This window comes from Barbatula barbatula, assembly GCF_947034865.1.
Source record: "Barbatula barbatula genome assembly, chromosome: 1".
Classification (NCBI taxonomy): domain Eukaryota; kingdom Metazoa; phylum Chordata; class Actinopteri; order Cypriniformes; family Nemacheilidae; genus Barbatula; species Barbatula barbatula.
In genome coordinates this window covers 23,368,007-23,380,996 of record NC_136766.1, presented here as the reverse complement: position 1 = coordinate 23,380,996, position 12,990 = coordinate 23,368,007, and the positions used below count along the sequence as shown (strand labels likewise).

General features: G+C 39.3%; 1 protein-coding gene across 16 annotated transcripts in view; it reads left to right on the top strand.

Moving 5' to 3' along the window:
• Positions 1-12,990, top strand: part of mark2b (MAP/microtubule affinity-regulating kinase 2b) — a 45,388-nt gene that overhangs the window by 21,794 nt on the left and 10,604 nt on the right. For 4 of the 16 annotated variants that reach the window (XM_079461277.1, XM_079461275.1, XM_079461273.1 and 1 more), the window contains exons 7-15: positions 1,014-1,070; positions 2,803-3,039; positions 3,641-3,760; positions 3,964-4,063; positions 4,167-4,279; positions 4,382-4,520; positions 4,632-4,771; positions 6,491-6,579; positions 9,309-9,452. In XM_079461277.1, coding sequence (XP_079317403.1) covers positions 1,014-1,070; positions 2,803-3,039; positions 3,641-3,760; positions 3,964-4,063; positions 4,167-4,279; positions 4,382-4,520; positions 4,632-4,771; positions 6,491-6,579; positions 9,309-9,452 — 1,139 coding nt within the window. Of the gene's footprint in view, positions 1-1,013; positions 1,071-2,802; positions 3,040-3,640; positions 3,761-3,960; positions 4,064-4,166; positions 4,280-4,381; positions 4,521-4,631; positions 4,772-6,490; positions 6,580-9,308; positions 9,453-12,990 lie in introns of all 16 variants that reach the window. The other 12 variants (XM_079461276.1, XM_079461274.1, XM_079461265.1 and 9 more) reach the window with 3 other exon arrangements.

Below are 12,990 nucleotides of genomic sequence, written 5' to 3'. Positions count from 1 at the left end.
GTTTCAAATCTAATAAAGAATATAAAAGTCTTCATAAGGAAAGATATGATGAAAGAATGCTTTATACATTTCTTGTTCGCTGTTGAACACAAAAGATGATATTTTGAAGAATCTGGGGCACCTTTGACTACCATTGTCATTTTTTCTACTCTGGTAGTCTATGGTGGCCAAGATGTTTGGTAACAAGCATTCTTCCAAATATCTTTCTTTGTGTTCAACCAACCAAACAAAGAAATCCATACAGATTTATTAATAATTTAGTAAATGATAACAGAATTTAGATTTTTGGGTGAACTGTCCCTTTAACTGTACCCTCAGTATGCAGGGTTGTACAGTGCGACATATATGAAAAGAATTATGAAAATACTTTATTTTCCGAGTGAAACTTGCATTACTTAACTTGCATTAAGTCCATATAACTTCTTCAGATGTGGACGCGGAATGCCGCTGTTTACAAATGTCCGCTGTTTTGCACGTGTCAGTGAATGAGCTGCACAGTTAAACGTCCTTCATGCGTGACAGCACACTTGTCTGCAGCTCAACGTATGAGGACACGAATACATGAACTTCATCTCCCGAGTTTTTCTGAGAGTTTATTTCACAAGCATTTCACAGCTTGAGTAAAGCTACAGTTAACCACACTGAAACTCAAACGCCTTCTCGACGACCCGTCAAAATAAGTCCAGTTAAACTGAACACTCAGATAATATTATATATATAATATACTGTAGTATTTGCTATAGATATTTGTAGTACACTGCAACAAAGTTCCATAAAAGGGAAGGAAGGAGGCGGGAACCGGCGAACATTTAACAAAACTTTAATCAAATCAAATAAACAACAAACACGGAAGTAAAAGACATAAAACTAACACAAACGTAACACATGTCCGGGCCCGGTCCTCTCTCGTCATACACTCGTGTCGCTCCTCTCTTATGCTTCCTGAGCTCCAACAGAATGACTTCACCTACTGTCCTGAATACTCACCACACCTTCTATTTCTATCTCTCCAGATTGCGTCAGCTGTGCAGTATTGCCATCAGAAGCGCATTGTGCACAGAGATCTCAAGGTGAGGACTTTGTGTGTGTGTAGAGGCCCTCAGGGTCCACTGTTACACATGAAGATATCCATTCATCTCTGTACTGACCTCTTTCAGCTGTTCTTTAGGAGCTCTTGTGTATCTGTTATTTAAGTTCTGTATCGAAGTTTAAGGGGAGAAATCACGTTCCTTCATCCAAATCACATTTACAGTGACATGTAGCATGACACAACCATCTTATTTTAGCTTTAAAAGACAGACAGGTTAGAATAAATTGATCTGTCTGACACACACACTCAAGTCCAAGTAATGGCACCGCAATACTCTGGGTGTATTAATAACAATAGAACAACGTTTGACAAATTGACTTGATTGTAGAACCACAAATAATAAAGCACTTACTTTTGCAGATGTGTGATGAATCTGTGTATTTGTGTGTGTTAACCACTAGACCGCACCTTTACGGCTGCAGTGGATTCTGGTTGTTAAGGCTCTCAGGCTCTAGATCGTATTTCTCATGCGGCAGTTTCAGCCGTGTTGAATGTTACACCGGCACCACAGGCAAAATATATTTTGTAGCTGAAGAGCAAGTTGATCGTGATGAGATTTCATGTGAGAGAAACCCCAGGCAATGCCAGAACAGACGAGGCATCTTTGGGTTGCGTTGTCCTTGCTGTTTGTCTGCAACAGCAGCTTGAGAATAAAGGTTTCATTGCAAACATCGAACCTTTAAAAGCTGGATGCTTTAAATAAATCAGCCGACAAGACTTCTGGATCAGTCTGAAACTGGAATTAAAATAGTTACTTTTTGTTTGTCTAATTCACAAGACAAACTTTGACATTCATAAAAGGTGTGTTGTAAAGGTTTCAATTTTATAAGAAATACTTTCTTCATAAAGCTGCATTCTATAATATGTTTATTAGTTCAACTCAAAAAGGAAAATCGCCCATGACTTACTTTCCTCTCCAGGACACAAAAGAAGATTTATTGAAGAATGTTATTAAACAAACAACATTGGCCCTCATTGACTTCCATTGTATGAACACAAAACCCCTTTGACATTTCTCAAAACATCTTCTTTTGTGTTTCACAGAAGAAGGTGTCATACAGGTTTTGAACAGTGTGAATAAATGACCACCCCTCTGCAAAATCAAAATGTAGTCTTACAAGATGTTTCAAGAAGTGAGCATCCAGATTAGATTTATCAAAGGGCATCTCGTCTAAATTCAATCTGCTGAGGGATGGTATAATAGCACCATTGTCAGATGTACACTCTGCTCATGCCTCATCCGTTTCTTTGTTGCTGTGTGTGTATGTGTCGTTGTATAAGTTTGGCTCTGTTGGCTGAGTAATATTTAACTCTGCAAACTGAGCCCAGTTAGCACCCCGCATCCGTTACTAGGCAACACAGCCTCCCTGTGTAGCTAAAGTTGGTGTGTAGAGATCTTGAGTGGCAGCTCAGAGGGCGAGTCTCAACACAAACACACACACGCCTTACAGATCCTTACAAACCTTAAAGATCCACACACACAAGAACACAAGGGAACTCATTATGGAAGTTGGACTGACACACTGGAGGAAGAGAATGAGGCAGTTCTGATATTCAGGGTGTTTGAAGTAAAACAGTGAGATGTGTGTCATCTGTGTATTTCTGATTGTGTGAGCCGAATCTTATTCTTCATATCACCGTCCCTCTTTTTCAAAGATTTGTACCTTCTAAATGCATACATCCTTATGACTCCATTCTTTCTCTCCCCTTAGGCTGAGAATCTTTTGCTGGATGCTGACATGAACATCAAGATTGCCGACTTTGGCTTCAGTAATGAGTTTACAGTAGGCAATAAGTTAGACACGTTCTGCGGGAGTCCGCCGTATGCCGCCCCCGAACTGTTCCAGGGAAAAAAGTATGACGGGCCGGAGGTGGATGTGTGGAGTCTCGGGGTTATACTCTACACGCTGGTGAGCGGCTCGCTGCCTTTTGATGGACAGAACTTGAAGGTACGGCAGATACGAGAGCAAGTGCCTGTTTTTATGGCTTTTCATCCAGTCATTTCACTTTCAATTGTTTGATATTTTTTTAAATATCATTAAATCATATTAAATCATATTAAATATTAATTCAGTCATTCAAATATTGTGATAGATATTGTCGCCATGGTCAAAACACCAAATTTGTTATTTCTTAGAAATTAAAGTAATTTACGTAAAAAAGTCAAGATTCAGAATGCAACCCTTGCATTAACAAAACCTTTGATGAGAAGAATTGTTTTATCCTTTTGGGCATGCTAATATTATTTTATTATGCTGTGTATATAGCCTATTATTATATAAGTATTTATTATTGTTTTTATTATATTTAATTATATATTGTGCAAATATATTATGATGATAAGCCGTACAATTGAATATGGCAGATATCTTTTAAATACAATTGAATTTTAATGCAAAAAAAGCTACATGGAGCCTGAAAGTATTGCTCTTGATGACAGTTATCTGACTATTAAATCAACAAAATTCCACCATTATAACTTATTTCAATGATCCTTGTGCGTAAAATTGTTCACATGCATAGTCTCATTGTTTTCTTTCTCTGACGCAGGAGTTGCGAGAGCGTGTCTTAAGGGGAAAGTACAGGATTCCTTTCTACATGTCCACAGATTGTGAGAACCTGCTGAGAAAGTTCCTCATCCTCAACCCCACCAAGAGAGGAAGTTTGGAGGTGAGCTTGATTTCACCGTATGGACTAATCTGATATCTGAATGCAAACTGAAGCACTAGAGATAGACAGTATCTTTACTGTTATGCTTGTTGCGGGATTTGAAGCTGAGGTCCAACCTGTCTGTCTTATAGTTCAGATGTGGTCATGTCATCTTTAACAGTCGGTGTGGTTCTCTTTCTGCGTGTCTGTTTTTGTCTCAGCAGCAGATCATGATAGATCGCTGGATGAATGTAGGTTATGAGGAAGAAGAGTTAAAGCCCTACCTTGAACCCCAACCCGACTACAAAGACCCCAGGAGGACAGGTGTTTATGCCACATTGGTCTAACGGAAATGTTTTCAAACATTGTCATGATAATATCACAGACAGAGTCTTATTTATATGATTTATGTGTGTTGCCCATGCAGATATAATGCTCCAAATGGGTTTCTTTCAAGAGGAAATACAGGATTCCCTCGTCAACCAAAAATACAATGAAGTCATGGCAACCTTCCTGCTTCTTGACTATAGGAATTCTGAGGTATTTGTAAAAGTACACGCCTACCTCACTTCAGCTAAATGTCCATGATTTCCTATTATGCTATCAACCCCTTTGTGTTCATGCGTGTTTGAATATTTGCAGCTCGACGAGTGTGTCAACTTGTCGCTAAAGCCACGCCCAGGAAGTGACCTCACAAACAGTAACGCCCCGTCTCCACCCCATAAGGTACAGCGCAGCGTGTCATCCACTCAGAAGCCGGTCAGAAGATCGACGGATCAGGGTGCGTTGATTTGCAGGTTTTGTGAATTAAATCCCCTCATAGACACAAAGCACCATATCTTAATCCTCACATACGTTGTTGGTCTTTTCCTTCTGTCATTCTGTTCCTCAGGCTCATTCTCGAAAAGGTCTCAGGGAGAAAACAAGCCTGGAGTTGAGGATTCTGGGAGGAAAGGTTCAAGCAGCTCCACCAAAGTTCCACCCAGTCCCGTCATCTCCAGCGAACGCAAAAAGAGCTCCACACCCTCTACTGTAAGTTTGGTGATGCATAGGTTTGCGTATGTTTGATCTTATATGTGTGAGTAATGTTCATTTCAATAAAGCTGGCCATGTTCAACTTGACAAATTCAGGTCATGTCCTGCAGGAGTTCCCTGTGCTTGAAGAACATATTATTAAAACTGTTGCTTCTGTTGCTGGAAAGACGTTTGTGTTTCACAATGATATTTCTTAAGTAGCAGATGGCTGAGAGGGCTTGCCCAATGTTGAAGTGTTCTCTCTCCGACTGGGTAAAGTTTGGCATGGCCATTGTTCTTGGCTTCTCTTGGGTTATTTCTGTGAAACGCTCCAGAGATTTCCGTTTTGGAGTAGTTTACAGACAGCAGAGCAAACCTAGGGTTTTGAGTTTCTGGGTTTGCCATAAAGGCAAATATTTGTCTATAGATAGGTCTCCACTTTCTTTTGTTCTTCACACAAAGCGCAAAAACTTGGATATAAAATAGAGCCCAATGAGTAGGATGGCAAGGAATTACATGCGTTTAGTAAAGAAGAGGAAAAATATATTTGTTTCCAATTTACCATTAACATTTACAGTTTGTTTTATGGTGAACATGAATGAAATCTTGTTCTCTAGATATGCTATAATAACTTTCTCGAATCTTTTCTAAATATATGAATTATTAGGTAATAATTATTAAATAAAAAACAAAAACATTTATAAATACAAATTTACAAAAATATAAAACACATAAAAAATATACATTTAAAGGCCCCCAAATGTAGCCTTCTTACAACATGTAATATTCATCTTAGGAGTCCACAGAATGTGTCAATGAAGTTTCAGCTCAAAACACAGCACAGATCTTGTATTATACTGTGCTTTACATGTCCATTTTTGCCTGTGAGGAAAAACAGGCTTGGTATGTGTCTCTTTAAATGCAAATAATCGGCTGGTCTCCGCCCCCTTTCCAGCAGAAAGCACAGGGCTGTGTGAGCCGGTGCTTCCATCAACAAAACTAAAGAGAATGATCATGAAGCGAATGAGAAGAACCGTCTTATCTTTAAAAAGCAAACACATTGTTTTGTATAAGTGAGATTACATGAGACAAAAAAATTTTTTTAAAGCTGTTTTCTGAGTGAATGCTCTTCGCGTTATGTCTTTACAACGTGCACATTGTTTTTATACATGACGATACACGGGACAAACGCGTCATATGTTTAAAAAATAAAAGCACGACCCATTATGAATCTAGCATTTTCCTAACATTGTTTGTGAAGCATCCCGGTGTAGAGTGACTTCACCTAATGTCGGGAGTAAATGAAGACTTATGTTCAGTCTTGCATCCAACAACAAAACACCTTGTTTGTTTACAAACGTTCTTGTAGCTCAATGTATGTTGTCCAGCGTGAAAACAACGGCGGTCAACTCATTGAGGGCAGAGACAGCAGAGTCCATCAGCAGTCATAGGCAGGGCCAGGGGCGGACTGGCCATCTGGCGTACCGGGCATTTTCCCGGTGGGCCGCTATCGTTTGGGGCCGGTAACGGAAGCTTTTGGTTAATTTATAAATGCGAGTGTCTCCTTCCTTCTCTTTTATTGAACCGTGTTACAACTACTTTTATGGCTCTCTGTAAAACGATGAAGATATTTTCTTGCACATTTTTTGCATCTCAAGAAAACTTAACCTAAAGTAGTCTTTTTACATCTTCTTATTTACTGTTGATTTGAATGTTTTTCTGTATTTGTGATTTCAGAATAGTATCTTGTCCACTGGCACAAGCCGGAGCAGAAACTCACCCATTTCTGAGAGAGCTACTCTAGGAGTGCAGAATGGAAAAGACAGGTACATCCAGATAATACATAAAAAAGAACAACAACATTTCTTTAGAGAAAAAGGGTTTTTCTGTACCTTTCAAAGTACTTTACCTCGGACACACACAGATCCAAATAAGATCATCACAATATTTACACCGTATGCATCCCCAAACACACATGGTCAGTCTCCCTCTATCTCTGTCTCTGTGCTGTTGGCCATTACCTGCATGACCAGGCTGGCGTGCTTTTGATCCACAGAAAGACACAATCGTGCCTGAATAACATACGTCACCCTGCATTTCAGAAGGATTAGTGACGCCTTTTTGAACCGTTCTATTGAAATTCACACAATCAAATCTCTCCCTTTAAACCCCTTTGGTAGCACACAGACACATACCCTTACCCTTCCCGCAGGCATAACACTATAATATCAACCAGAATCATCCCAACCTCGGATAACCCCCATCAGTCCGCATCTTCTCACCAAACCCACCCCTTCATCACAACAAACCCTCTGGCTTCATCCACTGCACCTCCACACTAACCACATAACCCCTCTCTCACTAACATTAACATGCATATGCTTCACGCCACACATTGCATTGTGTAATGACTGTATTCATAATGCATATGCATGACATGTTTTTTTTTATGAGCTTTCTGCCTACTGGAGTCAATGGTTTCCTCTGAATTAACAGATTCCAGTGTAGAATCCCCTGTGCCATCAGAAATATAGAAGGCTTGTTCACACTAGGTCCAGGTTTTTGGGTTGGAAAAAATGTAGACATTTTAAAGTCAAATGAAATGATCCAGTCTTTCTCATTAATGTGCCACGATGACTCGTGTTTTGTTTTTGTTGATGCTGAACAATAGGCTGTAAAGAATCAACACATTAGTGTAGAAATTGACTTGGGTTACAGAAGTTACACACAGAATAACAAACATGTGCAGTTGATATAGTAGATATGGCCTTTTAAATGGTATTTTGCATTACTGTTTGTTATAAAATAACATCCTTATGTCTTAAGCTGGACACTAGTGAAGTATTTTTACTCTACTGAAGAACATTTTCAAGTATTTCTACTTTATCAGTGTTTTTAGTTATAAAGCTTTACTTCACTACATTATAAAGCATATTTTAATACTTTTTTACCTTACTACTACACTCTTAAATGGATGTGTTCATTTTACCACATTATGACAAGTTGCGTTAAAAGTAACACATAACGTGTTGTCCCAAGAAATAACATAGAGAGGTGTTCAGTTAAGCACCATACATTATTGTATTGTCCTTAACTGAACACAAAATGGTTTTCGACGCAACTGTTTTTAGAAAGAAATTTGTAATGTTTTTACCCTTTAACACTTCTAAATACTGGTTTTACAGGCTAAAAAGCTTTAGTCTTTATGATATGCAGTGGAGCACAAAATATGATTAATGCTTCTTAATGTATTAAAGTAACATTTCAACAAAGTAAAAACATTCTGATCAAGTACATATTCTTCAGAGTGTACTTGAGTATAAAGAGGTTGTTCACCCCAAAATAAAAACATATGAATCGTCTGCAGAACACAAAAGCAGATATTTTCAAAAATGTTGGTACACAAACAACATTGCCACTAACATTGTATGAACACAAAACCACTGACACAAAAAATCTTCTTTAGTGTTCCACAAACATATCGTATTCACTACCCCCAGAAGTACAGTCCACTTCTGCTTTCATTTTGTAAAACCAGACTTAGTGTGAACAAGCATTAACTATTTTCATTAGCCAGCGCTCTGCAGTGCATTTGTTTTTATCTATGGGTTTGTTAAAGCGACTTTGTTAAAGACCCCATGAAATAAAAATGACGTTTTGAAATCTCTTTATTTCACATACGTTAGTGCACTTTTGGATGTTGAAATAATTCTTAAGCAGATGAATGCATTTGAAATGTACACCGTTTCTTTATTTTAATGTCTCACAAATCCCAAAGTACTCTTTAAGTACATGGCTGTGATGTAAAGACCTTTAATACGTACTGCCTTGTTAATAGGAAGTTAATCCAGGCAAGAAGGCAGTGATTTCATGGGGTCTTGAAGAGTTATAACCGTTTGTCCGCTTAATGATTTGCCTCTGTGTTTTCTCATGAGCTTATCTGAAGACTTTCAACATTCATTGTGTCGGGTTAAATATTCCCCACACATCGCTCTTCCTTTTTCCATTACACTCTGTCTGTTTTTATTCGGTCTGTGTCGTATGTGAGCGTGCGTGTTTATGTCTTTGTGAGTCTGTGTATAGCTTAAAGTGGATTAGGGTGGCTTGTGATGGAAAAAGCACCATTAACTCTGTTGTAAGATTCCTGTAGTCGTCTGTAATAGGCTTAGCTTCTCCCTACCACATAGCAAGGTGATAGCATGTTAGTTCTCCACCACAAGCTCAACTAATCCCTGCATGCTGCGTGTGTATGTGGGTGTTTCTTTTGTGCTTTTCTGTGAAATCAGAACTCCGTTGACCTACGTTTCGCTCTTGTACTATTCACTACTGTCTCTCTCTTTATACCCAGAGTCATGTTCTCCTTTGTGGTCTCTCTCTCTACCTCTCTGTCAATCTGTCTCATTCTGTCTAATGTGTGCATTGAGTGGTTTTTCTAATGGAATGCTTCTCCCTCCCTCCCTGCCTCCACACATACGTGCACACTCGTGTCTATGCGTGTGTCGGTTTATGCGTGTGTGGGCTCGGAGGGGACGCTGTCCTCTCTCTCTCCCCTCAGCCTGAGCACTCCCGGGTCCCGCGCCTCCACGGCCTCGGCCGGCGCCGTGCTCTCATCCTCCTCTTCCTCACGCCCCCGCCATCACAAGTCCCTCTCCACCTCTGCCCATCCCTGCCCCGCAGACCTGCACACACACCAGCCCAGGCAAGTCCACGCCGCCGCAGAGAGAGCCAGACTGGAAACAGTACGGTGTCACGTTAAGTGATGAACTGTACTATGACAAATAGGGAGGGGTCTCTTAAGGGGTGAATGGAGAGATTGTGGAAATTTAGCAATTAGTGTTATTTAGCAGCTTTTCGAGGACAATGTTAAGAAATAACAATTGCGATCAAGTTATGTTGTTGTTTTTTTTGCTTGTTAAGAAGACTGATGACGATTTGTTTAATTTTGACTTTATTACCACGTGAATGTGCACCGTGGAGAAATTGTGCCTCATTGCTGGATCAAAGATAACATCCCCCTGCTGGCGATAAACAGACCCCACTTCACTCTGTGGCCAAATGACATTTCCAATGGCCGTATCTTGGCAAAACACATACATTTGCGCAGTGGCCTGGTGTTGACCCATACTGTTAATATGGGCGGTGTATCATCTGCATCACGTTCATCTTTCTTTCCCTATCATAATAATTATATGGAAAGCATTTTTACTAAGCCTGGGAAAGTTAATTCATTGACGCAGACAATACATTTATTGTGCATTAACAAAGTTTTTAAAAAGTATTATTTTATTTTAAAAAGTCCGTTGCTCACTGGCTCTGAAACGTACAGACAAACCATGGGTCACAGAAGGGGTGGGATGTTGATCCGTACTGGCTGGGGAATGGCGTCACCAAGCGTCTCAACCAATGAGAGCATTTGGGGTTGGCCTGAGACTGCTGAAGCGTGCACATGAACCAGGAACACTAGAACAGAATGGAAAGGTCACAAACTTTTACATGGACATTTCGTTTTAAATCTCTTCCTTACGGCGAAGTTGATAGAACAAACCACTTCATTTCGTCTCTCCTTCTTCAGTCATGCGCTTATCTATAAGTGCCCACAAAGACGTTATATGCGCAAGTGCAAGAGGCATATTTAATGTTTATTGTATAAAGCACATTATTTGTTGCACATTAAGTGTTTGCAAACCAAATCTTATTGCACTTTTGTTCATATAGCAGTACTTTTCAAATAAAAGTGCACAATACACTACTTTTGAATTCATTATTGAAATTCTACGCTTAACAATGCGATTAATCGCGATTAATCACATAAAAGTAATGCGATTAATGCTATTAAAATTGTAATCGTTGCCCAGCACTTATTTTTACACACATCAGAAACTATGTGGAGTGTGAATGGTTGGTGTAAGCGCTGTTACTGTAAGTGAATGGCTGGTCTGTTGCATGCAGTGAGCTGAGGCTCTTCCGAGCGTGGTTGGGGACCGTTGAGAGAAGGTACTTCTGATTTGATACATTGCTTCCCTCACTCCTCTGTGTTTCGTTTCTCTCCTTTGTGTTGTTTCAACTGTACCTCAGTGCAAGGGACATATATACAGATCTGTGCATTGTATATATGAGCGAGTGAGTGAGGGGCCATGTATTGCACATAGTGTGACTCCCCCTTGTCTCTCAAGGCCTTTCACATGATTTCCATCAGGTCTTCAATGCGGAGTGTCAAGCGCCCCTTTGACCTCCATGTGGAAGACGTGGCATTGTATGGGACATCGCTAGGTAGCAGGAAAGGAGTGTGTGTGCAGAAAACTAGTGATGATAGCATGAAATTAGATTACATAGTCCAGGCACGTAATTGATATATTGGTAAAAAAAGAATTGGTTTACTAAACTTTACAGTAACTCAATGCTCTAAAAGTCAGTTTAGATGGCTAGAATTTTAGTTCATTGTTCTGAGATGAAACGGTCTACTTAAAGCTGCAATCCATAGCATTTGCCTCTATATCGCCATTTCTGTTTGAAACATATGATTGCAGTTAACTTTACATATACGACCGTGGAAAAAGGGTCAAAATAACAGAAAATGCTGTGTATTCAGACCTCAAATACTGCAGTGTTGAACTGCAAGTGCATGTTCACTTTCAAGCAATACAACAGTACATTTCTACAATATTTCTACATGTATTTAGGAGAAGTTCAACAATTTTTTGGTGATAACCTCGATTTTTATCACTGTTACCATTCTGTCAGTCTTTCACATTGCTTGTTGGATGACTTTGTCACTCTCGAGGTTTGATTATGTCAACAGACACTGCACCGGAATGGCCACAATATATCTAGAAATGCTGATTTAATGTATATTGGAATGCTCTCTGATAGTAAACTAAAGTTTTTACTATAAATCATTATTATAACCTAAAAAGAAGTACACACTGCAGCTTTAAGTATTGGCTGGTTATGGTTAGCTGCGTTTTGCAGACATCTGTGACGATTAATGCATTGAAGAAGAACGATGCGAGTCATGTGATGGGCCTTGACTTTAACACCTTGGGAATGTGTGGTTTGCCACTGTGAAAATCTCAGCTGCAAGGGTCGGTAGAAACGTGGCTCAAATAAGTGCAGATGTCTTTTCACAGTGCTTTTGCTCCTGCGTATATAACATTGCTGAGTTATTTTCCACTTGTGTTTGGGTAAAATATATTTCCTATGTTTAAACTCCCAGTTAAAAAAAAAATTACAATGCCTATTTTTTCATGAAATATTGCAGCGTTTATTCTAAATTGTTTATCAATGTGGGTCATTTTAAAAATCGTGTGCCCTCATAATCTTCAGATAAAATCTAAATATGCACCGGTAATGACTATCCATATTAGATGACGTATGTTAGAGGGCTTGGGCGGCGCATCCGTTAACTCCTCCCCTTCAACTGTCAGTCTGCTGGCAGTTCCATTTCAAAAGCAACGTCTGTTTTATACATCCAATCAAATCGCAGAGAAAGACAAAAAACAACCTCCACTATCTTCCCTCATTAAAAATTCTATTTCACTTTGAAATGTATCAAAATACGGAAGTTAAAAGTATCGCAACTTCCTGTTCACTGGGACTTTAACTGAACCCACTGCTTGGGTTTGTGTCCTTTTGAGTCGAGCATGGGTTGAAAATAACCAGAGACTTATTTTAGTGTAGTGTTTGTGAGTCGTGATTGTAACTCCAAACACATACAGTTTGGTCAGTGTGTTCAGATGTGTGTTGCTTTCTGCGGGTGTGTCATATCTAGCATACTACAGTGTTACCATGGGAACCTCTGTCCTTTTGGTTAGATGCTGTGTTTGCACTGGTCTGAGCTTGTATATTAGATTTATATCTAATATATTATATATGTATATTCCTCCTCCATGTTAAAGTGTTCAAACTAGACACTCCCCAAGTGATGTGTGCAGTGATTCAGGTCATCTCTGATGTGTTATGAAATGATGTGAATTGCCCTGTTGAATTTGAAAACACACATTTATACATTTGTGTAGTTTAATCGTTTGTTTATGTATCGGGGACGTATTAGGATTTTGGAAGGTAAGTCATGTTGGCTGGCCAGAAGTCTCCCAAAAGGGTTACAAAAAAAGAACAAAATAGGAAGAGATGTTTGAGATGCAACAGAGAGAAATAACAACACATTTGTTTGAGTTAGTCGCATGGTAAGCAACAATTTTGCTTTGCTGTTAACTCTTGAAGTCAACATGAAACAACAT